Raw genomic sequence first — 27,162 nt, 5'->3', positions numbered from 1 at the left:
TCAACGTGCAGAATGTTTTGAAGTCATTCGCGGCTTTGACAGGACCCGGGGTAACTTCCCGCAACTTGATTAGAAACAGCCCGGTACCTCAACCACCAGCATCGGTAATTTCCCACATGGTTACCCCCTCTTTTTAAGATTTGCGTAAACATCTGTCAGTCTGGTGATGCCTTGGCATAATACAGACATGCCCTAAAAGCTCAGGTACAAACATACAGCTCGATGGAATTTGTAGACAAACATCTACTTTACAAGTGAAATTTGCTGGGCAGCCCTGGGTCCGTGTAGTCCGTTGGGGGAAAAAAAAAAAAAAAAAAAAAGGCGGTGCTAGCAGATAAGCTTCTGCTCAGTCGGGTTGTGTTGGCGGGGGGGTGGGGTGGGGGGTTATCAACAAGTGTCCAGCCAGCAGGTGCTTGTGGTTTGTGTTTTCTTCGCTCTGCCCATTATAGGCTTCAAGCCAAGGTCAATGGAATTAGGTCCCAGACACGCCCCTGAACAACTTTACCAGAATGTACAACGATCAAGTCAAGTCACCTTTATTTATATAGCGCCTTAAACACAAAACACTTTACTACAAAAGCGCTTCGCAAGGTTAAAAAAAAAAAAAAAAACGCTAACAGAACAAGAAACAAAGCTAAACAGATAAAAAAAAAAGTCCCCAAGCACATTATAATAAAGCAGGTTGGCCTAAACTCAAAAGAATTTGAGGAATGAGTGTTTTTTTTCCGGGGGAATGTAATTACGTCCCTGACTCTTCAAAAAAAAATGCAAGGCAACAAGCTGCTTACTCTTGACACAGAGAAATCCCTATGTTGCCTAAACATAGATGTAATTAGCCGGAGAGTTGCGCTGCTTTGACGTGAATTTTCACAACAGAAGGTCCATTCAGACGGAGAGACCCGCGTGAGCAGAAACGGCCGAGGATTCGACTCCTTCAGTGAATTTCGCTGAAAGCACTTTTTTTTTTTTTTTTTTTCTTTTCTGTTTATTTCTTCCTCATAACTTAACTACCCCATCGCACTGAGAAGCTTTGCGAGGCTGTATTAGGCGCGATAACCGCAATCGCCGTTTGTTTACGGGGCGAAACACACTGTCATCCGCCGGTCTACTTATGCATGCAATGCCTCTCACCTTCAGGGAAGAAGCGAGAGAAGACACCAGCGCACACAATCCTCCATGAGCCAGAGGATCTCTGTTTTTTTTTTTTTTTGACACATAATACTGTTGTGTTTAACTTGATCTCTTCTCACTGTGTCAGTGCTCCCCATTTCCTTTGGCTCTGGATCTTACCAGTAATCCCTTTCTCCATGCTTCCGACAGGCTAATTCTAAGCCTATTAAGTTGTTGCAGTAGTTGGCAGAGGATCACGCTCGGGACCCCTTTTGCCTTTCAGGTCATAATTTGTGCACTTTTTTTTTTTTTTTTTTTTACAGATTTTTTTTGCATGAACCTGTAAAAACAAACATTCATCAGAAATTCTTGGCTTCTTTGTCGCTCGTAAAAAAACAACAAAAAAAACCCAGCAGAAAATCTAATTTCCCTCGACCTGTTGCCAACATTTATCCGCGAGACGGCCTTTAACTCTTCCTCCGTCACCAAAATAGCGTTTTAATTTCTTTCCCGTCACGACGAGATTGAGTTTCGCCTTATTCCCGAAATTCTACACCCCTAATTGCGCGATGTCGTGTCTTCTTTTCTGACACGCACACAATCGTGGCCTCGTAAGCTCGTTGATATTGCACTCAAACCCCCCCCCCCTCCCCCCCCCCCCCCCACAAAATTGGCAGAAGTCGTGCTTGAGGCGCGTCATGTTTGAAGGACCCGCTTTGGTATGAATAGTAATACCACTCGACATCAGTATTAAGTGCATCTTTTATGCAGGACAAGCTCACTTACACTGCTTTAGACAATGTTGCTCCGCTTCAAGAATGTGGGTTTCGTGTTATTTTGTAGCCGTCTTTATGAGCGGCAAAGTTTGGACTCCAAAAAGTAGGTCACCCATACCCTCCGAACAACAGGGAGAAGAGAGGAGGATGATGGGTAGAGTCGTTTAAGGCCAGTTTTCTCCTTCCCTTTTTCAGACGAGAGGGAGGAGGAAGACGTGCGGCTTCCTTTTATGTTCCAGACGTTTGCCAAACAAATGCTAAGGCCTAGGGATTAAGAGATTCCACCCTTTGATTTGTTCTATGGAATTCCTTTGCACATGTGTAAATACTGTATAGGATCAACAGGGGGATGAACAAGGTTGATGTACATTTGACTGTGGATGTGCTCTGTTTTCAAGAGCCTTAACTCGTTTGACATGTAAATTGCTGTGATGGATTTAATTTTCTTCAACTGTTAATTCAGCTTCAGTTTACTTCAGTCATTGAAAAAGAAGTGTGATATATTTACAGTTAATACTGTTGGTGTGCTAGTGATAATTGTATGTTTTTCATTGGCCTACTGTTTGTGATTTTGTGTAACAAAATCCGGTATATACACGACGTGGGTCAACTCACTTGTCTTTTCCGTCTGATTCTGGGCTGTTGTGGAAATGGAAGTCTCCTTTGTAAGTGCGGGAGATTCATCAAATCTATCACCTTCGGCAAAGTAAGCGTCCAACACCCCCCCCCCCCATTACAAAAAAAAGGAACCATCTCAGAAATACACAGCGTTGTGTGGGGATTTACAACCAGGCGAACCTAAGCTTTTTTTTGTATGAACAATTTCTGCTCTTATGTCATTGTAAGATATTTTGAAGAGATTAAATGAAATTTATCAAAACAAGTGCTGTAAATACCTGTCAATCACTGTTGAATTGATGGATTTTTAAATAAAATGAATTGAAGTCATCTTGCTTTGGAGAAACGGAACACGAAAAATGGCTTTCAGCAGATCATTGTACAAAATCTTTTTCTCTGGTCGTACTCTGCAGGACAGGTAATTGATGTAATTCAATTCACCTGATGGCCGGGGCTTAAAGAGGCTGCCAGCCAGGTGGAGTGTACTTCGTGTACTGGCTTCTGATTGTAGTGGAGAATGGGATAACAGACCAAGGTTTTTGGTCTAACATCACCTAAAGACACATCAGTGACAGTTTCAAGCAGTGCTGTCAAGATATTTCCTCATTTTGTCATGTGGAACCAAGGTACGTTTTAAAATCACCCTAAACAGGGGAAAAAGCCTCAGGCAATATGTCTTTCTCTAAGCCCTTTTCATCATTTATGGCTTATACATGAGTTCAGTGTTCTAACTAGTTTCATAATGAATAAAATCCTTACATACTTTTGTTTTTGATGCAGGATATAGTGAGTCCCCAGGTGGGTTCACTGGCCAAAAAGCAGCGAGGACAAAGGTGTGTTAGTTTGCATCCCCTGTCATGAACAATAACTGAAATGCTATGTAACGGATTCTGCAGAAAATGTGTTCATATTGTACACTCCATTGGGCCGAAACTAATGCAATGCCTAACACCGATCCGGCCACAGAGGGCAACTCTTCAGATTTTGCCGTGCACGGTGTCTCAGCTCCTGTCCGCTTCCGAAGTCAATGATGCCTTCGTAATCGGCGACTGTGAGGTCAACCAGGTAGGACTAATGCAACAAAACATCCCCAGCACACAGTGTGCTGCACACATCAGATCAGAGCATTTCACTTTGTGTGTGTATCCTTGATGTAATTCAGTTCTCTTGGACAGGGTTCCTACGCAGGTCCGGGGAAAAAGTAGAGAAAGTGAATTTAAAGTATGGAATAATGCTGACGCCGACATGTGACGACACAATTTATGTAGTTGTAGACGCGCTTTCATGTCATGCGTGATAATATTTGTTGTTAGGAAGAGTAGTGGCCTATATCAGCGGTTCTCAGCGTGGGGTCCGGGGGCCACCAGGGGTCCTTGAGGGGGTTCCAGGGGGTCCTCAGCAAATTGATGAATTGTTAAACTTCAGCATTATTTCATTTACAAGAAGTTAACTCAATTAGAGAATGTAGAGGAATGACTATTTTGGTCATAGTGTTACTGTTATATCTCTACCTACAATACAGATAGTCATGGGATTCTGGACAAAATCATATCTGAGAATATTTTTATTGTCAGATATGATTTTGTCCAGAATCCCATGACTATCTGTATTGTTGGGTCCAAGAGAAAAAATCTAAACAAATGGGGATCTGTGGCTCTAATGTGGACTAAATTAGGGGTCCATGATATGAAAAAGGTTGAGAATCACTGACCTATATGACCTACAGTATATTGCCCTGCCACTATGACCACACATCACCTTGAACATCAAACAGTATCTTCAAACTGACTTGAGAAATGAAGATTTGGGGTAAAGTATGCAGAAATGGTAAAATATGTAGGAACCCTGCTTGCACGAGAGAACGTCAGGCCAAACTCCATTCAAAAATCTGGCCATTTTATGTTGACTTGCCTATCTGCAAAGGTACATTCATCATAAAATATCACTCCATACCTTTTTCTGAATGGTGAAGAGCCACTTTTCAATTCGGCATATGTACAATACACCAAGCAGCACTTTCTTTCAATAAGATCTCAACTTTTATAATTGGCTCCCTGCTTGCTACCACCCAACCACAATGTATCATGGTGGAAGTAGAACCCGTTCTAAAAGTTGACATTACCACCTTGTAATAAGTTATGCATGGAGAATCGAAGGGTTAATACTCAGTCATATTATCAGGGGAATGCACCTTTGCCAACATGAAACGCATTGTGTTTGCTTTCACTTCCTCTCGATGCAGGTGTCTGTAGTGGGCGTCATAAGAGGATTTGTTCCCTTTTTGAGCAACGTCCAGCACTCTGTGGATGACATGACCGGCCCGCCTATAGACGTGAAGCAGTGGGTGAACACAGAGGCCAGTGGCATTGATTCAAAACCAGAACCGGAGCACAAATGAGAATTGCACACTGCACCATTTTGTTTCCCCCTCCTGAAATGTTTGTATTTCTCACAGGACTCCGGTGTGACGTCCACTTTCGCTCCTGGAACGTATGTGAAGGTTTCAGGAAGTCTGCGGAACTTAAAGGTAAATAAGAGAACTGGAAGATGGCAGCAGATTTGGTTGCAATCTCTTGGACACAGGTATTCCTTTTTTTTTTTTTTTATGTTGCGTTAGGGTCAAAGGTCCCTGCTGGCAAACGATATCCGCTGTGTTGAGGACCTGAATGAGATCACATCCCACATGTTGGAAGTGGTGCAGTCTCATATGCAGCTTTTTGGAAAGGTACCAGAGCTTCTAGAAGGGTTTGACCGATGTGGGTTTTTGTAGGCCAAGACCAGTATTTTTGGATTGAAGCTATTCAATATCTTAATATTTGACCATTTTCATGCCACAAAATTGGAAGCATTCAGTATTTTCCCTGACAATGTTATTCTTGTCAGGGTGGAAAAGCCCCTGAAACAGCATTTAGACTATCATGGGACACTAAAACTCTCCACTGAAACCCAGACTGATGATGATGATAATAAAAACATTCATACATACTTGAATCCAGTCAAAATATGTAATCAAACTGCATCATATCCATCATATCAGAGGTGGACAATACTCACTTACGGATATCTGATTTTTAATAAAAGGCCAATATCAGCCCCATATATCGGTCTAACCCTATCCGCTAGTATTGCTTCTAATATTACTTATTAAAAACTTGAATCTGAAATAATTCTCCTGAGTGTATTCATGTTCTTAAGCCAGGCAGCTGATATGAATATGAATACCACTGCTGCCTCAATGTCAACAACAGTCCAGGGATACAACATGCGTAGTGATGGACACTCTGAAGGCATCTTGCAGAATGGTTTGTCCACCATCCAGGGTCAGGTTAGTGTGTTTGTGACACTCTTAAGTGATACTGCAATTTGGCAGACCTTCTCATTTTTAGCATGCAAACCTCCAAAGGGGTTCAGTTTTCAGCATTCAGTTTTCCCCAGCTCTAACCATTGCTCAGTGAAAATACAAATAAAATATATAAAATTATCTCTTTTAAGTATGATCATGAACTCGATATGTAACATTCATAGCCCTACCTTGCCACATTTGTATGTTCTATAAGTAGGATTTTTAGCAGGTTTCCAAAACAGTTGTGTTGACTATGGTTCCCCAGAGTGGCCAGTATTGAACTTAAATGGAGGTGTTATGCACTAAACTGACATGTCTCCAAATGTACATTGATGAGTATCTTATGACAATACTTACAGGCATGTGAAGTAATTTCTTGATTCCCGTGTAAGGTTCTGAGTGTAATCAGGAGGTGCTCTCACCATGATGAGGGCATCAGTTTCCAGGACCTGAGGAGGCACCTTGGGAACCTCAATATCGCAGACATCAGGTAGCTTTTGAGCTGACCCTGCCATTTTTGTTCGTTTTTGGTAGACCATGCTGTTGGTCAACTTCCCTGTTAAGTGATGAGACTATAGACACCAAAATCATCCTTGTGTCCCCGGTAGATCACTGGCTCTGATGGTCCTAACACCATGTTGAGTGATAAGCTCCATGCTAATACTTTAGCATACACTATGTTGAGTGATAAGCTCCATGCTAACACTTTAGCATACACTATGTTGAGTGATAAGCTCCATGCTAACACTTTAGCATACACTATGTTGAGTGATAAGCTCCATGCTAACACTTTAGCATACACTATGTTGAGTGATAAGCTCCATGCTAACACTTTAGCATACACTATGTTGAGTGACAGTAGGCCACTTGCATTATCCACAGGATGAACACTGACTTTTTAGTAACAAAAAATTATTTGTGGTTTTATTATGGCCTGTACAGTTTATTTCAGCCGATCAACCACATATTGATTAATCAGCTGCGCAGTGATTTTTTTTTAAATTTATTTATTTTTTTGTAGCTGTAAAGTCTCATTTTGCCCACCCCATTCCTGTGGAAATCCCTGCTAGTTCAAAACATTATTTTTGTGTTAATTTTACTTTCTTTTAATTTCTCACTTTTAAGATGATGCTAGTGGCCTACTGTCAACATAGTGTATGCTAAAGTATTAGCATGGAGCCTAGTATCACTCAACATAGTGTATGCTAAAGTGTTAGCATGGAGCCTGGTATCACTCAACATAGTGTATGCTAAAGTATTAGCATGGAGCCTACTATCACTCAACATAGTGTGTGCTAAAGTGTTAGCATTGAGCACTGGAGCCAATGATCTACCGGGGACACATGGATGATTTGTGTCTGTTCTCATCAGTTTGCAAACAGAACGTCTTCCAAAAATTCAGTGCTTCAACTCACAACCTGTCCCTGTTCTTATACAGAAAGTCCTTGAATTTTCTCGTCAGTGAAGGTCATGTCTTCACCGTTGATGAGCATCATTTCAAGTCCACAGACTATGAAACATCATAATCCCTGGATTACATCTGATCAGAAATGTAAACTCTGTTAACTTGCCTGTTTTTAGGCTGACATAAATCTTAACAGTACAGTATATAATTTGTGCCATATAATTTTTTGTTCTTTATATATTGGTGGTTGTTTTGCCTCATGATGATCGACTGGAGATCATAGTTTACCCACCTTCTTATTTACTACTCCATCACTGTAGTTGATGGCTGTGTCTGTCTTGATCCAAAGATGATTAACCCTGTATAATTAGGTACTGACAGATAGACACTGGTGGATTGGTTGCAGGGCATGTTCACAGGAGTATTGTAATTTATTGCCTGTAATTAACTGCTCTATATTGCTTAGGCTTGTTTTTGTTTGATGTTTGTTTCTAGTTATTTATGCTCTGCAGATGTGAATGCCCTGCCAATCATGTCATGATTATATGAATGAATCCTCAAACATGCCTCATGCCCTATTTATTTAAGCACCTTTCATAAAAAGGACTACAATCCCCACATGTCTGTCTCCGTGGAGTCCTCAGTTTCCCAGGATTCAAAGTAGAAAAGTGGGCGAAGATGGCAGCAAACCCAAGCAACAACACACCTACTTTTGACTGCCCGTCCTGGTAAGGGCTGCAAGTCTGCATGTTGCGTATTGACAGTCGCTGCTGTTGGAACATGCGTTAAAACATGCATATTATAACATGCTAGACGGTCTGTCAGTGGCCGGTACATCTTTCACTGAATAATGTTCGCTTGCTCGTTGACAACAAACCTGGTCTGGCGTTAACTATGCTAGTTAGCTCCACTACGTGCCGTTTCCTCTCGTATGGAGAGAGTGGTACGCCGAACCCCATTCAAAAATGTGGCAAATTAATTTTGCCTTGCTTATCTGCAAAAACACATACCAGTTAGAACATGGATGAAGTCATTTCTTGAATGTTCAACATCCCCTCTTCAATTCGGCATACATCCAATATCATAAAGCGCTTATTTTAACAAAATGTCACCTTATTTGGTTAGCCAGTTATACTCTCACTATCTTCCTCCACCAAAATAATACACCGTGGTGTGCGGCAGCGGGCAATTATAGCCTAAAAGTTGACATTTTGTTGCAATAAAGTGCTGGTTTGCGGATCATGTTTATGCCGAAGTAAAGAGTGACTCATATCATTTGAATTAAAGGTTACATCTTCGTGTTCTACCCGGTAAGTGCCTCTGCCGATAAGCAAGGCAGCATTAAATTGACATTTTTTTTCATGAGTCTGGCGTGCCATTTTTCTCTCTGTATGGGTATGGTCGGATAAACATCATGCCCTGCTCCAGTGAAGTGGATTCATCCCATAATCACATGGGGTGAATTTCCTGCCAGAATAAAACAATCCTATCATCCCCATAAAGAAATTAACTTGAGTCATAATTATCAGGTCTTTATTCTCCATCTCATGACGACTTACTCTCCTGATGGGACCTGATAGTGTTTATTAGGCTAAATGAAAGTGTCCCGATTGACATGAGTGAATATGTTTACATGCAGTTTACCTTATATAACAGCTCATATTCAGAATTTATTTGGATAAGCTGTTTATATGCATCTTCATAACCCTCTCCTGAATATCCCTTTAGACCTGAATAAACAGCAGTCTGAATCTCACCAAGGAAACTGAGCTAATATAGGCCAGGAAAATGAACAGTAAACAGGAAGGTGTATGCACGCCGTAGTATCTTGGGCAATAAAAGCGGCCCATTATCTCACTTATCTTATTCAGGTTCATCACAGTTAGAAAAGATGACGCTTGAAATGAAACTTTAATGATCCCTGTGGGGGAGCCGGGGTAAAGCTGGGATAAATGTTAATACAGGTTATGGTAAACAAGATGTCATCTTTACATGAACCAAAAACCAACACTTAATGTGATACTGGTGTCCATTTTAATGTCTTAGCTGATATTACAGACATATGCCAAGGCCTTCTCAGTAGTAATGGTCCAATCGTTTTTGTCCTCCATGATGAATTCATATCAGACATTTCTCAGACACCATATCTGATCTGATTTTGACAAAACTTGGGAGAATGCTGCATCTCATTGCTCTGGTCCAGTACTTTCAAAATCATATGATTGGCCCAACAATTACGGGTCAAAACAAGGTGACATATTTGTTATTGATTGGTCCAGAGGGGACTGCATCACGAATGTTTGCAGTTGCCTTAATTTCTATTTCCATTTGATAAATATATTTTGGTGCAGAGTGTGTCTTCCTAAACTGGCCGTACCAGAACATACTCTGCAATATTTTGGCACCCAACTGGAACATTCATACATTCAGCACCACACTGGAGTTCATGTTCATACAGGTTGTGCAGGTTACAGTAGAGACTCTGTAGGCGGTAGACTTGTCAGTTCGCCTCAATCCTCCGGGCTGCAAGAAATCCAATCTGGAAGATTTATGACCATATTAAAAAAAAGGAAGTGAGTGAAGTGAATACTAATTAATTTGGACTACAGGTAATCTATTTTGTAACTACCTCTGTCACAGATTATCACTTGTGAGTGTTGTCGGTGCTTTATGGCCCGAGGACGCTTAACAGCAGTCGAGTCTGTGCATGGGTGTGGCTCTGTGTGTGTGTTTGTGTTACTAGTAGATTGATATTACACAAGCACAACTATTGCACATGCTGGCAGGGCGGCCTAATGGTAAAAAGAGGCTGGAATTCAACCAGTCAGCTGCGGTCCAAGCCCTCGTCTCGGCAAGAGTCTGTTCTGCTGAAGTGTCCTTGAACCACTGAATGAGAAATTAGAAGTTAAAAGCATCAAAGTGTCACATTATTATTACTTTAAAGGATAAGAAATTACCTATAATTCTCAAAAATGTCCCATTATTTAAATCTAGGTCAAAGTGACCTAGATTGACCTGTGTTCCTCATACAGTCTCTATTTTAAAAAATAGGGGGGAAAAAATGTTCTCAGGTTTGTCCCATTATGCTTATGATGGCCCTCTTTAGGCTGGGTAACAAAGGTCATTTTGACCTAGATTTAAATAATGGGACATTTACTGTTTTCGCGAATTATAGGTATTTGACATTCTCTAATTTTCGATGTATATTTTGTTGATTGAAGCAGACTAACTTATATATATGTACTGCTATTTTGATGACATCACTGATTGTTGATTGCCACCAGCTGTTGCATATGTATCCGACTGTTTAACTGAGCATTCAGCTGTTTGTGCAGTTGATCTTGAAAAAGACCTCTTTGGTCAAAACGTCGATCAATAAATGATGGAATTGGATTGCGTGTGCGGCTATCTTTCCCTTTTTGCTTCAGTACATTTTTATAGCCAGCACCTCCCTTGTTTGTGTGCGTTTTTGTCTTTTTCATCATTTTGGCTTTTATGAACATGGGTCAATCAGCACTTTATGGGATTCTCTGAAACGACCTCAGAGACGGTGCTTTCCGCTGTGATCTTAGAGACAAAGGGCTCGTTGTTGGCGGTGATTAGCACTGACTTCACACACTAGGAGACTGAACCCATGCCAGAACATCTCAAGCCTTTCCATAGCCGCCAACACTTTGTGAAGTCTTCAGTTCAATTCCGATATTTTGTGAATATCACAATATTTTCTGCAATATCGAATACCCCCCTCCATTCCTCACCCCACCCTGCCGCAGCACCACGTGTTGCTTAGATCACAATTGTGCAAGCTTTTAAACTTATAAACCTATAATCTACTAGGCAATATCTTGCCTTACAGTTAAAAATTCTACTTTATTGTATTCTATTTATTTTTATCTAGTATAGTAGTTGTAATGTAGTGTAGTATAGTAGTTGTATAGTATATAGTAGTTGTATAGTATATAGTAGTTGTATAGTATATAGTAGTTGTATAGTTTAGTTGTAGTGTAGTTTCTGTGTATATATATATATATTTTGTAATTCCGTGTTCTGACTTTTTACCTACCTCATTATGTGTGTTTCTCGTCATTTATGTGAATTGCTGCTGCAACACTGTAATTTCCCTTTGGCGATAAATAAAGTACTCTATCTATCTATCTATCTATCTATCTATCTATCTATCTATCTATCTAGTGGTAGGATAGTAAAAATCCCAAATCATCATAGTTGTAGTGAAAAACAGTAATGCGATATTACATTTTGGATGTCGCCCAAGCCTAATGCACACTTTGTATTGTGCCAGATGTGTTTGGTAATAAGCCAGTTCAGTGTCAGGTGGCAAGTGGAAACCTTGTTTGTTTTTGTCATCAGGGCGGGGAAACCTCCCCCGGGGCTGCACCTGGACGTGGTGAAAGGAGACAAGCTAGTGGAGGTGAGGTCATCAGCCTCGGCTCTCACCTCACTGACCTCAGCCATGAACTGAGCGGCCTCACCTCACCTCACCTCACCTCACACCGCCGGGAGCTGTGCAGCGTGCGCTCTGTGCTCCCATCACTGAAAATGAAATGAAAAGTGATGATTATGACATAGAATAGACAACATAACACGAGCAAGAGGATACAGCTTTGCTTTTAAACTGGTCAATTTATTGATAGACTTATTCAGAATAGGTTAACACATAAAAACAGTTGATGCAGAATAGGTTAACATATAAAAACAGCTGATTCAGAATAGGTTAACAGATAAAAACAGCTGATTCATAATAGGTTAACAGATTAAAAACAGCTGATTCAGAATAGGTTAATATATAAAAACAGCTGATTCAGAATAGGTTAACAGATAAAAACAGCTGATTCATAATAGGTTAACAGATTAAAAACAGCTGATTCAGAATAGGTTAACATAAAAACAGCTGATTCAGAATAGGTTAACAGATAAAAACAGCTGATTCAGAATAGGTTAACAGATAAAAACAGCTGATTCAGAATAGGTTAACATACAAACAGCTGATTCAGAATTGGTTAACAGATAAAAACAGCTGATTCAGAATAGGTTAAGATAAAAAACAGCCGATTCAGAGTAAAAAAACAGAATGCAAAGGAATGAAAAGAAACACTTTTCCACCCAGTGGGGAAGTTTCACATTGCACCGAAGTGCATGTTATGGTAATGGTACTACCGGTGCACCTCTAAGGGAAAGTACGTTGAGAGATGCTGCAGAATACACACAATGCGACTGAACACGCTCCAACACCCTCCCGTATTGTGCGAGATCAGGCTGAGACTGTTGTCTTGTATCACTCTCCAGAAGTTGATTATTGATGAAAAGAAATGCTACCTGTTTGGGAGGAATCCGGACGTGTGCGACTTCACGACAGACCACCAGTCCTGCTCGCGGGTCCACTCCGCCCTGGTGTACCACAGGCACCTAAAGAGAGTCTTCCTCATAGACCTCAACAGCAGTGAGTTCATCTCAACAGTTGATGCTTAAAATGCTGTGTTGCGTTTTAATATGTGGTATGACTGGGGATCACATGTTTTCGCTCTTTGCTCTTCTGCTCTACTTTGGATATGAAATGGGATAATGGCTATTTTTGCATGCACACCAATGTTGACCATACTGAAGTATCATCTTTGACTTGGCACATGTTCACACCTCATGCCATTTACTTACTTACTGCCTGGCTTCTTCTCTGCTTATTCATGTGCATTTGTAATTGAGATATGACAGCAGATGTCAAATATGACCTTATCTGGGATATAAGCTATTATCCATAAAACTCTGTGCATGTAAACAAAGTGATCATACGATTAAAATGCAAACTGTAAGATTTAATTTGAGGGTGTTTTACGTGACATCAAAATTACAGTTAAATAACTCCAGCCCATCTTTGTACTTGCTCCTCTGTTCTTCTTCTCTTTCTTGTCACTTTAAGCTGATAATTGTGATAGTTGGCAGCAAGTTCCTTGATAATACGCATTTGAATTAAAGTGTGCAGCAGCCAGGAATAATAAAGTTTGAGCACTGACAGTTGTCAAAACCAAAAAATTACCAAATCCACACGCTAATAGTTGTGTTTTTAAAATGCTTTACCTCAACAGGACCCTAATTAAATGGACCTTATCCTATATGGTAGGAACCAAGCCATGGAATAGCAAATTGGCCTATAGATAATGTAGAACAACAGTGCAATGAAGACAGTCCGCTACTATGTTTTCCTTCCCAAGTAGAGGGAATTTAGTGCATCAGGTTTTATCTTATGTCAGATCGAGAATTGATAACTTTCTGATTATTACACTTAATTTGCACTTGGTTACTCTCCATTTGCTGGTGCTTGGCACCTTAGCGCAGCATGTTCAAAAAAAGGCAAATTTGGGATTCAGACAGGTTCAATCTAAGCATTTCTGTTTGAACACAAGAAAAATGTGAGGCTTTTGTTTAGCCACTTGTTGAGGTTTTTGGTTGATGGCAGCACATCAAAAGCTGCTCCCATTATGACATTTTTTGTTATTTGTTGATATTTATTATTCAAAGGCATTTGCTTGGGGAGAATATTTAAATTTTTTAGTACAAATTCATGCATAAGAGTTCATTAATTGACAGTCATGGAAAGTAGCTGCTTGGGGGACCTGTGTCATACTGTTTAATACTATTAAATTCTGTGTCCTTGATCTTTGCAATCTAATCTGCAATCTAGTGAAATGCTGAACGCTGGTGGTGACAGTGTAATGCCGAAATTGAAATCTAGGCAGGAGATCCCCAGCTAATATTAGAAGTTGCACATCCTTTTCCCCTACCATTGAATAGATATGGTGTGGTAGTTTTGGTGTCTCAGGGTCTAAATGCTGTTTCAGAGGCTTTTCCGCCCTGACAGGAATAGAATTCTGAGGGAAACACTGCTGTAAATGCTGAAAAGTGACAAGTAAATTACAGTTTTTTGCTGCCTCTCCACACCTTGTCCATCCATTAAGAGTTGTCCGATCACGATATGAAATAAAACTGTTCTTTGGTCGTGGTCTTTTCCCCCGCAGCGCACGGGACTTTCCTGGGACAAATACGCCTGGAACCGCACAAGCCGCAGCAGGTACCGATCGACTCCACCATGTCGTTCGGGGCGTCTACGCGGGTGTACACTCTTAGGGAAAAACCCCAGGCCCAGCCCAGCGCCGCGCCGGGGGAGGAGAAGGCAGGGGAGGACGATGAGCTGAAGGGCCTGCTGGGATTGCCCGAGGAGGAGACTGAGCTGGAGGTGTGTGGATGCAATCTTCTCTTTGGCGCTATCGGTTCTCTACGGGGCGTTCAAAAGGTCTGGAATCCGGAGAGAGTCCTTCACAGAAACATGACTTGGTTTTGGGTTTACACAAAATAAACTTTTTACTTCAGGTAGCCCCAGAAAGCAAAATCAAGAGGATTCAAGTCATTGGGGGTTGGGGGCGCCATCCACTTTACAGACACTCTGTATATTTTTATTTGTATAGTGCATATTAAATTCATGAGTTTCTTTCTTGAATAGTTATTAGGGATGGGACGATATCCTTATCTCACGATGCGATTCAATACGTGATATGGGGTTCACGATACGATACAACCACGATACATTGTAATAAATAAAAGTTCAATGACAACAAAGTATGACACAAAGTATGTCACAAATCTTTCTAGCAATGTCATTGGCTCGCTAGAATGTAAACAACAATTTAAAAATGTCATTACAAAGTGAGAATAATATAATCTGGATGGAGAGCTTGTGAAATTGTGATGGTCAAGCGTCTCATTTGTGATTGAGCAGAATGAAATGGAGCTAATATCGCGATTCATTTTTCTGCCCCACGATGCGTATTTCTATATTTTTACAGAACTTGAAGAATAACACTGACTGACTTCCTTGTACAGAACCTGACAGAGTTCAACACTGCCCACAACAAGCGCATCTCCACCCTCACCGTTGAGGAGGGCAACCTAGACATCCAGAGACCCAAGAGGAAGAGGAGGAGTTCCCGCGTGTCCTTCAGCGAGGAAGAGGAGGTCATCAATCCAGGTACACACACACACAAGCACCCTCTGATTGTAGTTTCCCTTCCAGATACAAGGGGTTTGTTTGAACGGATTGTTCTCTGTACAGGTTTTTTTTGCATTTCTTCACTCTTCATCACATGTGCTTCTGTGCATTTAAAGGACTAGGCAGGATACTCAAATCCTCTCTATCGTCTGTCATTACAGAAGATGTTGACCCCTCTGTAGGACGCTTCAGGAACATGATTCAGACAGCTGTTGTCCCTATAAAGGTAGATATGAAGCTCATATTGATACGTTTGCTACTCTGCAGTGTCCAAAAAGCCAGGAATCATAGGGCTGAGAGAGTACCTAAACCCCAAACCCACATTTGTGGTGAAGCCTGACATCTAATGGTAAAAAGTTAGGTACTGAACTGGCCATCTGCTATTGGCTGGTCTTTGGTGCCACCTGTTGTACTCTATAGAAGGTGACATCACCTGGCACCAAAGATCAGCCAATAGCAGATGGCCAGTTCAGTACCCTACTTTTCACCATTAGATGTCAGGCTTCACCACGGATTTGGCTTTAGGGTTTAGTCACTCTTTAACCTCCAACATCTTTTCTTATTGCACCTCTTTTCCCTGCACACACTAGCTGTCAAGATGATCAGGTGGTTTGAGGCACCATGGTTTCTGGTCTGCAAATGGAGGTGTGAGCTTTAATCCCAATTCTGATGAGCAGTTTTGATAATTAGTTGGCAGTTGCCCCATGATTCCAGACTTTCGGACACATTGTAGAATGGTCAAAGACTGTGTTCAGACAGCAGGCAAATCCAAATCTTTCTGGCTGATTGTCCACATTGCAATTTACAAGTGACCAGATCAGATTTGTGTGTTTAGACCGTATAATCATTTGCTGTCATTAAGACATTGGTTGTCATAGTAATGACGCAGGTGAGCGCATTCTAAGGTCACGTTTTCTGTCGGACAGCGATGGATGCTGCAACAAGCTAGCAACATGGAAGTTCTTTCTTTTTTATGATGGGATTTTCTGGTGCAGAACACATTCACTGCACAAGAGAGTATCAATAATGGAGGAGGCTGGTATCTTCCATGTTGTTGATGAGGCATGAAGCCTTTGTCCAGGCACTGGTATGGTTCTCCTTCATGTTGTTTTTTTTTTGCTCTTCTTGACGCAACATATGATATTAAATAGGCATGGGGAGTGATGTAAATAAACGAGTGGTTAGACCGAGTTGCATTTTCAGAGATGCGATCTCAAACCATCTACAAATGTGGTTTAAATCTGATCTGAAAGGATTTTTTTTTTTGCTTTTCACACACAAAATATCCGACTCGTATTGGATATGCAAAAAAAAAGATGCATTTGAACTGCCTGTCTGAACATAACCAAAATGATCAGTACGCTGAAGCTGTGTTTCACCTCCAAACCTTGACATTATGTAGAAAAAGAAGACAGAGGGCCATGGCTCGTTGGCCCTGGAGGACGCTGTAGCACGCAGGATGCAGAACTTCCCTGTCGGTGGAGGTCTCTATGGGGATCTTCCTCCCGCCAGCCACGAGGCGGCGACCCACCACGCTGCGGCCCAGGGAGGGGCAGCCATCCTGGGGGGTTTGCCTCTGCCCTTCCCTAATCCTGCCCCCGAGGTGGATCTGACCCCCACCTCGGCGCAGCCCCCCGTCACCCTTAGCACCGCCCCTGCACCGGGACCTTACACCGCAGAGCCTCTGAATGAGCCACGCAAAAAGAAATATGCCAAAGAGGCGTGGCCTGGGAAGAAGCCCACCCCCTCACTCCTTATATAGACGACTTTCAGGTGATGTAAGCCACCCTCTGGCGGCCATATTGGAGGTCCGCAGTTCTTGGAAACATCTGAGAACAGCTGATTGTTTTTCTAAACTTACAACTCAGCTGTCTCAACAGTATGAAATAGACCAGGTTAATTTCAGTGCTGTTTTTGACTGGAGGCTGATCCTTTCATCACTGATACATCCGGTAAAGGTAATGTTAGCTTGATAACTAGCTAGCTAACCATAGTATCAGCTATGATCAGCTAAGTAATGCTGTCTTGTTAGCGCATCTGATTTGCACAGTTGCTCACGTTAAGTGGCTAGTAGCTAGTCGGAGCTAGTTTACATTTTAACATTAATTGCTGTAGAGGCCTAACAACATAATATCTACCTATAACATATTAACTGCCAATAATGTAATGAAACTAAATGTAATAAATGAATAAATAATGTAATAACTCCAACCGGTGTTGTAAAAACATGAAATCTTTTTAATGTCTTTTCCATTGGCATTTGCTACATTATAGGTAGTTATTACGTTATTGTCCACTACAGTCGCAAACAACACGGATAAAAACTCTTCTCAAGCTGCAACTCAGAGTAGGGCTGGGCGATAATTCAATATTATCGTTTATCGTCTTTGAAGATATTTGAAGATATTGAAGATATTTTAATATTGTGACACACATTTCTGCTGTCTAAATTGATGATGACAAGCAAATTTTACTTGAAAACTCTCATAAAATGAGGTATGGTAGGAATATTATTTGAATATTTCTGTTTTGTTTGACATCACACCTAACATTACCATTCGGTTCAATGAGATGAACATTAATTTGATTATTTAATATGATTTTGCATACATGAACCATATTGTAATATATATTGATATCGAGAAACATCCTTATGATTATCGTGATATTGATTTCAACCATATCGCCCAGCCCTAAAGAGACTAGGGCTAAAGACAAGACAGTTTACTCACACAGTAACCATTTGGAAACAAATCTACCTTATCAGACTATTCACTTACTTAGAAGGTTATTGAATGGATCTACAGCCACGCCACAACAATCTCTTTCAGGTATCTTTCTTTTTCTAGCCTGATTGGTTATATTTGTGCACAGCCAATTCACCACTGGACCTCCATGATGCCGTGGATGCTGGGAGATTTGCGATGCAACTGCAAAGCTTCTATACCCTTTTCCTGGACAATGCAAAAGAATAGGGTTACTGAACTACTTATCCACTGGGTGATTTTTAAAGACCTAGACGGCCATAAGCTGTGACCATGACGTTTATGATGGAAAGACAGAGGGAAGATCATTTGTTTAGCTTTTTATATATTACTATTGTTTTGTTTGCTTCATTTTTTATTCCTCATTCACCCTAACTGTTTAGGGTGTATGTGATATTATAAGTTTTACATATTTACAGTAGTTCAAACTGCACTGTTGTTATTGCAGCTTTTTGCAATTGCAGTAACTTTGTCTTTAAAAGTTCTTATGTTACTCGCCGCCTCATCATTTTTCCTGACCATTCACTGTATGAATTCTGCTTTGTTTACGTTATATTTGGTCAATATGTGATTTACTCATAAAAATAGGAAAAAAAAATGTCACAAACCAAACAAGGACTCCTAGACGTGCCGGTAATAGACTAAGACAAGGCTATGAACTGTGGGCGAGGATTGACTTCAAAGGATCTCAATAAAGAACCTAGTATTTGTGACAGTGAAATCAATGTTTTCCTTTTCTATTTTTACACCGGAATGTGGCATTCGAAGCAAGTGCCACTGTCAGATACTTATGAAGCCCTTCGACGGAGAGGGCTATAATTGATATGACTGTTATTAGAATTCATCTATGCTTGATATTTGTATAATAAACTATAATCCATACCTCTCACTTCACTGTGTGTGAAATGATGTGGGAGAGGATTAGCGAGTCCCTGGAGAAATCTCCCACTGAGCTTACTTTACTTTCATGTATTCACTTTTGTCTGCGCGCTGCCAATGGTGCCATCTACGGCGAAAGCTCTTGAGAGTGCTAATTAAGTGATTTTTTTTTTTTTTTTTTTTTCTTTTTTAGAAAACTGATTTTGATAGCATGTCTCAAGCACATGCTAAATGTGTCACTTTCTTCCCATGGTGATGAAAATGATCTCCAAAGATTTTGAGCACCTATCTGTTTTTTTTTCTGTTTGAATTGCTCTCTTGATGGGTGACAGCCAGATATTGTTTCAGCTCGTTTCAAATCCAGTATGGGGGGTTTTTGTAATGCGCTTTCTCATATCGCCGCTCTACTGTACTCTCTTAACAGCCATTAGTAATTGTCCCTACTACATAATGAAGTGTCTCTCCGCCTGACACATTCCTGCCTGCTGCTAAACAAGGCTCCAGACACCCTTCAGCAGCAAGGCAACACAGGCTTGAATGTCTTTGTTTTTTCCACCAGAGGGCAACATGTGTACTGCAATCCACAAACATCCCCTACGTCTCCTTCACTCCACACTCCTCTAGATGCAAATCACATCCATTTTTTACATTTACTGTACTGTTGCACTACAGTGTGCCATAGATATCCCCCTTATGGATATGGAGGACGCCATACATTTTAATGGGGCATACTCTCAGCAGACCTGGGATTTCAAAGCATCTGTCACTTCCATGTCAGGCGGGAAAGACAATGAGGGCAAATGGAAAACTAAAACCAACGCTTGCTTTAACCTCGGATTTCACTTTCATAAGAGTAATGGATTAAGCTGCAACCAAATGGGCTGTTTGTCTTTTTTTTTTATAGGGAAAAAGCCAATCTATATATATTTTATGTGTTATATGAAACACAAGGGTAACATGGCTGTGAATGAAGCATCCAGTACACTGCTTCCACCTTTAGGGGTCTCTCAAGCTCTTCGCAGGGGCCGCCCGTCTAGCCGCTACAGATAAATGGCACCTCGTTAATCAAATCTGCATGAGTGCGCTCAGGTTGCCATGGCAATAATTATCAGAGCTGCCTAATTAACTTCCTCAATTGCTTAATGATATACGACCCTCTGAACTCCCTTGTTTTTTTTCCCCCTCTCTAATCCAAGTTGTTGTGTTTTTATTCCTCCATTCTCACTCCCCAGTGTTAACCCGTGACCGCCAAGATAATAGAAATTATAGAGAAATTAAATTCAGCACCGCGGCGCTTCCTCTCGGCCCACGTGGAACCCCCCCCCGACGCCAGTTCTGAAAACGAGGGGTGGTGGCAAACTTCGGCATGGGAAGTCTGCAGCACACACACACACACACACACACACACACACAAATGCCGACGCATGTAGCCCACGCGTCTGGCTTGTACAGTGTGTGACTCGCATACTTTGTCTTCTCCTGTGACCTCGTGTGACAGCTGACTGAAGGTTGGGAGCAGCGGCCCTGTCGTCCCTGATCAGCCAGGCGAAACTCTTGAGATACACCGAGACAGGGGGGGATCGTACCTGGTGACACCCGCCCTGCCATCCCTGTCACACCCGGCCTCCTTTCTGTACAACCCCCCCACCCCACCGTCAGCCCCACGGTCCGCTCGCTAGTGACAATCGGCGCTCATCGCAAGTTGTTCACCGGTAGTTTTTCCCCCCTCGCCGCTGGGAGTCGGAAGTTCGGAAAGCGAGTCGCGTCCGGTCTTCCGGAGGTTCCTCCCGCGACCGCAGCTCGTTTTTTTATTATTATCGCTTTAGACGTCTGACCAGAGAGAGTCCTTCCAGCGTGGTGTGGGAGGATTTCTACTCAACGGTCCGTTAAGAGCGGTGCAGTGAAACCCTGCCTCACCCTGCCTTAGCACGAGAAAGGCCAAGCCGCAGCCAATTGACAGCTGTTTCGAGTTTGAGAATCGAAGTGTCTCTCCGCTTTCGAAATGTCCCTCCACAAGCTTTAGCGGCGTTCGATTTTGGGAGTGACGCAAGGAGACGGCAGCGATAATTCTTTTTGGTCCCCTTCGGCTCTTCTCTCCTCTTCTCTTGCGAACAAACCTAAAAGAATTGCAATCGTCTGGGTTTCAACGGAGAGTTTTAGTGTCCCATGACGGTCCAAATGCTGTTTCCGAAGGCTTTTCCACACCCCGACGAGAATAACATTCACGGGGGGAAAACTCTGAATACTCTTTGGGTCCCGTTCAAAGAGTTTGAATATCGGCGCAAAGTATCAGTATCGGCCTTTTCGAAAAACCCCCACGTTGGTCGAACCCCGGACCCCTGTGCGTGTTGCTCCTCTCTGTGGACTCTCAGTTGTGGCGGTCGCGCGAAGGCCACGCTGCGCCGAAGACGGCCGGTCCAGACCGATGCATGAGTTATGGGATCAGTGCTGGGTCAGCAGACCACAGGGGCTGGGAGAGTTCATGCGACTTCACTTTCTCGCAACCACCGTCAGGAAGCTTTATATGACTGGGTCAAATCAAGCTTTGGCAAAAAAAAAAAAAAAAAAAGGTTACCAGCAATGCTTGCCATATGTCTGGCACCCGCCCGCTGACACAGTGGGATGCCGTTCCCTTTTCCGTTCCCTTAACCTAATCCCGCCTAACCCTAACCTCACCCGAGTTGCCCGTTTCCCTCCGAAAGCGCCGTCCGGGCTTTAATTGTACCTGTGCTCTGCTTTTGTTCCTTTAAAGCCGGTGGTGGGGGGGGGGAAGTGGCAGGGGAAAGATTATCTTTGTAACACCTCTGCACTGCATCACCGCGTATTTTTTTTTTTTCTCCCTCTTGTGAGTGGATTTCATGGTTGAGAGTGCAATTTGAAATAGGATTAACGGTAGGTGTCGGGTGGTGTTAGCTAAACCTCTTTATGTCAGGTACGGCAGAGAGAAGTCTGTCATTGCGTCTGCCTGCACCCTTCTACCATTGAACATCGCTCGAGGGGGGGGATTCTTTAAATATTACTAACACTGTGTTTGCGTTCATCAAAGGGCTGTGAGGCAGGCACAATGCAATGTTGCGGTTTCTACCTATAAAACACAGAGGAAAGAATCCATGCGTGCAAGACAACCGCGACATGTACTGCCGTTATGGGAGTACATTTCAGCCTTTTGTTTTCCAAAAAAGTCCGAGAACTCTTTCTCTCCTCTCTCTCTCTCTCTCTCTCTCTCTCTGTGTGCCTCGGTGACATTGGGAGGCCACATGGTTGGCTGCAGCCCAGACCCAAAGAGAGGATGCATTCCTGGGATGGCCATCGGCTGTGTACTGGGCTGAGATGCCCAACCCTCCGCTCCCCACAGTTTCCACACACAGCAGCGAGTCCCGCTGGAAAACAACAGTTTCGGCGGTCTTATGTAACTGGGGTTGGTTGTAAAGAAAAAGGGAGGGCTGGAGGGAGGGATTATGGATTGATGGGGAGAAAAAGAGAGAGAGAAGGAGAGAGAGAGAGAGAGAGGTGGAAGGCTGTTTAAGGCTGAACGCTGAAGTAAAGTTGGACCTCACAGTTGAGTAACTGACTTGCCCAAAGCCGGAGTGCAGCCAAACCCAGCAGCGGTTCCCAATCATGTGCCACGGAGGTCCAAGAGTCTGCAGGTTTTCATTCCAACCAAACACTACAGGGTTCTGCTAATCTTGGAAAACAACTGACAAAGTTTTCAATATTAAAAACCCCTTTTTGACCTCAAGAACCGTAGCCTTCGTCGGGGTTTGCAGCCGAAACACGTCGGTTTTTAAGGTCGGGGCTTTGTCGATTCGCCACCCCCCCCCCCCCCTCCCCCGAGCCGGATTCTTTTCATTCCTTTTGGTTCTTTCTGATTCATGCACCTCGGAGGAGCTGCGAGGTTGCGACAGATTTTGTTGCCCTTTTGCGTTCGGGTGGCATGAAAGCCCGCGGACTCTCGGGCATCCGCGGACCATACGAGACACCCGCTGGCCCAACCCAAAGCCTCATGACAAAAAAGACCGGAACTGGAAACCAAAGAAAAAAAACAAAAAAACCCCGGAAAATTCAACCTTCCTCTTCCCTCCCCTCCCTCGTGTTTTTCATGGTGGTGAACATGTGAGAGCTTGAGGAGCGCGTCCCGAGTTCCCTGACTGGAAGCGTCGGTCGGCTAACAGCAGTCGGTGTGTTACTCAACAGTTGAAAGCCTCAGGGTTTCCCAAGGCTGGGAGTGGCACACACACACAGACACCACCCCCCACCCCCCCTCCTCCTCCTCCTCCTCCTCCTCCTCCTCTGCCACCAGTAAACACATCGATAATCCTGCAGGTTGAATGACTGGCTCTGTGGATAAGACATGAAAATGAAGGAGGAAGACCTGCGGAGAAGAGGCAATTAGTGCCGCGAGGCCTTGGAGTAGTTACTACCGGTGGTGTGGTGGGAAATATAAGGGAGGGTCAACTACGATCTCCGGTTGGTGATCGTCATAAAGTCGTTTTACATCCTCAGATAGCCTTTCATGTATGCTTTTTCCCCCCCTCAAAAGAGCCTATCTTCTAGGGACGGGACGATATATCGGAATGCAATATATCGCGATACAAAAATGGGACGATACGTATCGCGGGGCAGAGAAATGAATCGCGATATTAGCTCCATTTTATGCTGCTGTGAGAGAAATGAGATGCTGGACCGTCACAATTTCACAAGCTCCGCATCCAAATTATATTATTTATCAGACTTTGTTGTCATTGAACTTTTATTTATGACATTGTACCGTGTATCGTGTATCGAATCGTATCGTGAGATAAACGTATCGTCCCGTCCTTACTGTCTTCATGTAACTTACATAACTTATGATACCACTTACCATGATGTACACTATGAATTAACATCTTAGAGATTTATGCCGGCCAAAAAAGCCAGGTAAACTGATTTTTGATGGGTTACCCTCTGATCATCAGTAACCTCGGGTGGCTCTGGGACATTCTAGCGATCAACAAGAGGAGGGAGAACTGCTTGAGGAAGATGGAAATGAAATCCCTCCATGCTGGCAGGCAGTCAATATGCATATCGCTCACACTGGGTGCCGAGCTAATGGAGGGACACTGGGTAGACAGCAAATCCAGTCGGGGGGGGGGGGGGGGGGGGAATCGGTTCAACCGGACGAATAATGGCTGGGAACGAAAACACTGATGGAAAAAATCTGTTCGCCGGAGCAGTTGAGAGTTCTTCTTACTTCTTATTTCATGTTTTCGCAGAAAAAAGCACTCAAAGCCCACACTCCCACTATCGGAAACCGTGTCATCCTCACGTCCGGTCGCAGCAGCCCCGTTAACCTTAGCTCAAGGGATGACGAGGACTTTGCTGTAGGCCGCAGCAGAACACCCTATATCCACCCCTGCTGGCACGGCTTCAGTGTTTTCATTCCATATGATAGGAGTCACACCACATTCCTGTTACAACTTCTCTGCGGTGCATAAAAATCTCCTCTCGAAACCGCAGGGCCATGTGTTTTGAATTTTCCCTCTGTTTGTTCTCATTTACAGCATCTCGCCACTTTTTCTCTCTCTCTCTCTCTCCCTCTCTCTCGCTCTCTCTCTCACACACACACACACACAGGGATCGCTCACTCTCTTCATGTTGATAGGCCCATTTAGTTCTCATGAAAGCATTCCATTTAGGTGCATTTGAGGTTATGGTTGTCACTGACAACCGGCTGTCAGAGAGTGGCAGCCTCTATCAGTGTTGGGGGTTTCCAGAGGAGCTTACAACACACAGAGCAGCCATTGATGGAGCCTGGCTTTATGGACTCAAGACCCACCAAAGCCAATGGCATGGGGCAAACACAGGGAGGTAGTTGGCAGATGGATCTTTTGACCCCACAAACCTATATATCATGTGGTGGTGATGTGTTACAACGCGCTACATGGGCAAAATCATCCCCATCGCCCGGAATCAGGCTTATTCTAATGAACATAATGTGCAATTTTGGTTCTGAATTGTTTAAGATAAGATGAAACTATTGAGCCCCGTGGGGAAATTAGGTTGCTGCAGCATCAAAAGTAATAGCATTCAGCAGGGGGAAAAAAAAGACAAATGGAACATAAAATAAGCAATAAAAAACTAATAAAAACAATAACAGAATGTAAACAATTGTGCGGTTCCCTAAATGTGTGCTGGTGACAGTTTAAACATGTTAAGTAGCAGTAGCAGGAGTGGGGAATAGATGAGGGAAGAGTATGGATTACTTACATATATGGATTTACTTCCACTTGTTACTTACAGTCATGGTTTCTTACTTAAATATGGATTACTAAATTAGATATATGTGCTATGTATAGGCTATATGTCGGCCAAAGGTCGTTATGAATTATGAATCCTGTAATAAATCATGCGTGCATCCCATAAAGCTAGGCTGCCTCATTATGGCAGAGAAACTTGGTGTGACCTTCGTAAGGTATTACGAATTAAGATTACGCTTTTGCTTGGAGAAAAAAAAAAAAAAGTTGAAATGTGTTAAAAAAAATAAATAAAAGCAACAGGTTTTCTTTGAAGAGGGCGCATAAATCATTAGCCTTTTAATTGATGAACTGCCTATATTGCTAATTGGGATATTTAAATAGAAACACTATATGAGAAAAGGGAAGAAAAAAAAAGCTAATTAACAGCAATAATTTAATTTAAAAAAAAATCATATTCACTGTCATCAAAAATGTGATGATGATAAATGACATTCGTTGGGATTCAATTTGTATATATGTTCTACATAGATGTGTGGCTCTTCCTTGTGAAATTGCATTGTTGGGAAAGATGCTGCACCCCCCTCCCCCCCCTCCCTCCTTCCCCCTTCTGGAAACCTGTTCTGGAGGGAGTGACTTGATTCAGGCGGCGTCCAATTATATGGAAGCAGCACTTATTCCACTTTATTCCAGGCTCCAGTTTAGTGGCTTGAAGCCTTCAGAGACACACACATCCATACACACGCACACACACACATACACACGCGGGCTCGCACTGTAAAGGCAGTGTGTGTGTGGTTGGGGGGGGGAAAGGAGAGAAGAGGAAGAGACGGGCACCCATGTGACATTTGCACGGAAAAGCTATAAAGACAAAGGTAGAGAAAATAGCGAGTTTATCTGTGAAGTCGGGCGTCTTCGGCGTTGGCGAGGAGACACAGAGGATGCTCCGAGAAGAAGAAGAAGAAAAAAAAAACACACACACACACACACAGAAAATCCACGAGGGGCTTGCTTTTTTTTTTTTTTTTTTTTTTTTTCCTCGTCTGGAAATTCTGCGGCTTCGTATAAATGATTCATGAGCGCCTATTTCTATTTCTAAGGGAGTAATTGCGCTCGCAGTTGAGTTTCGGCTGAAGCCGGTCGGCCAATCTGCAGAGAAAGACGGCAGAAGAGCTGGGGGGATCAGCGCTTGGAGAAAATAATAATCATCATAATAAAAGAAAGTCTATTCCTTTTTTTGGGGGGGGGGGGGAGTTCGTATACGCGCTCGCTTCACCTGCACTGGACCTCGTCTGTCAAAGGGATCAACTGTTGCTGCAGCCGGAGCGAACCGTAACAGACATTCTCCAAGTGTGTGTCTGGCTTTCACAATGGATGTTTGACCGTCACTTGGTCCTGCATGCAGCCCCGTAGCCGGCGTTGTGCAATTAACATGGAAGAGAGACTGATATTGTTGTTGATGCCTCGGATACACCTTCATCTGTCCTGATGTGATGCCACATTGTTGCACTGAGGAGAATGATAATATCCCACACCGCTCCCGGCTTTTTGATTTTGGTTGATCATCTTTGTGTGTGAAACAATAGCGTTTGTTTGTTTTTTTTAAAGACCAAGGGCGCAGTTTGGGCATCTCAACTCCCTGGCAGAAGTAAAAAAAAAAATTGATAGTGGCTTTTCGTGATAGTGACCTTGCCCGGTTTTTGGCATCTATTCAGGGGGAGATCATCATGCTGATGATGATGGAGAACAGCGGCATGGATGCGCATCAGGTTGATATCGATTCGGAATTTGAGCCGCACGGTCGGCCGCGGTCCTGCACCTGGCCGCTGCCGTGTCCGGAGGATTTCCCCGGGGGAGAAGAGGCGAGTCGAGGTCTAGCCCTGGCGTCGGTCAAAGTGGAGCAGTACAACGTGCCGGCGTGCCGGGCCGAGAGAAAAGGCGGCGCTCCGGCGGAGATAACGCATCCGGCCGGCGCCC

General features: G+C 42.9%; 2 protein-coding genes across 2 annotated transcripts; both read left to right on the top strand.

Moving 5' to 3' along the window:
* The first annotated feature begins 3,440 nt into the window (after positions 1 to 3,440).
* LOC139667356 (replication protein A 32 kDa subunit-like) lies at positions 3,441 to 7,373 on the top strand. The gene is made up of 7 exons (XM_071546809.1): positions 3,441 to 3,569; positions 4,747 to 4,860; positions 4,960 to 5,031; positions 5,122 to 5,229; positions 5,704 to 5,829; positions 6,240 to 6,337; positions 7,286 to 7,373. The coding sequence occupies exons 1-7, from the start codon at positions 3,441 to 3,443 to the stop codon at positions 7,371 to 7,373; spliced, it is 735 nt and encodes a 244-aa protein (XP_071402910.1).
* A 557-nt stretch (positions 7,374 to 7,930) lies between these two features.
* On the top strand, positions 7,931 to 17,070 carry ppp1r8a (protein phosphatase 1, regulatory subunit 8a). The gene is made up of 7 exons (XM_071546811.1): positions 7,931 to 7,980; positions 11,621 to 11,681; positions 12,557 to 12,710; positions 14,281 to 14,498; positions 15,143 to 15,287; positions 15,470 to 15,534; positions 16,711 to 17,070. The coding sequence occupies exons 1-7, from the start codon at positions 7,931 to 7,933 to the stop codon at positions 17,068 to 17,070; spliced, it is 1,053 nt and encodes a 350-aa protein (XP_071402912.1).
* Positions 17,071 to 27,162: the final 10,092 nt, after the last annotated feature.

Source organism: Centroberyx affinis, unplaced genomic scaffold (assembly GCF_046629955.1).
Source record: "Centroberyx affinis isolate AG114_WGS23_722 - 3 ecotype Tasmania unplaced genomic scaffold, CSIRO-AGI_Caff_v1 ptg005463l_1, whole genome shotgun sequence".
Lineage (NCBI taxonomy): Eukaryota > Metazoa > Chordata > Actinopteri > Beryciformes > Berycidae > Centroberyx > Centroberyx affinis.
Note: the sequence above shows the minus strand (reverse complement) of the source record. Positions and strands in the feature narration are given on the sequence as shown.

What these genes read in the sequence shown, in the direction of transcription:
- ppp1r8a (XM_071546811.1), top strand. Translation starts at nt 7,931, where the DNA reads ATGGCAGCAAACCCAAGCAACAACACACCTACTTTTGACTGCCCGTCC. An exon ending in CCTCATAGACCTCAACAGCA is followed by an intron (nt 12,711 to 14,280) that starts GTGAGTTCATCT and finishes TTTCCCCCGCAG; the next exon opens with CGCACGGGACTTTCCTGGGA. An exon ending in AGGAGGAGACTGAGCTGGAG is followed by an intron (nt 14,499 to 15,142) that starts GTGTGTGGATGC and finishes TTCCTTGTACAG; the next exon opens with AACCTGACAGAGTTCAACAC.
- LOC139667356 (XM_071546809.1), top strand. Translation starts at nt 3,441, where the DNA reads ATGCAATGCCTAACACCGATCCGGCCACAGAGGGCAACTCTTCAGATT. An exon ending in ATATGCAGCTTTTTGGAAAG is followed by an intron (nt 5,230 to 5,703) that starts GTACCAGAGCTT and finishes TTCTTAAGCCAG; the next exon opens with GCAGCTGATATGAATATGAA. An exon ending in TGTCCACCATCCAGGGTCAG is followed by an intron (nt 5,830 to 6,239) that starts GTTAGTGTGTTT and finishes TTCCCGTGTAAG; the next exon opens with GTTCTGAGTGTAATCAGGAG.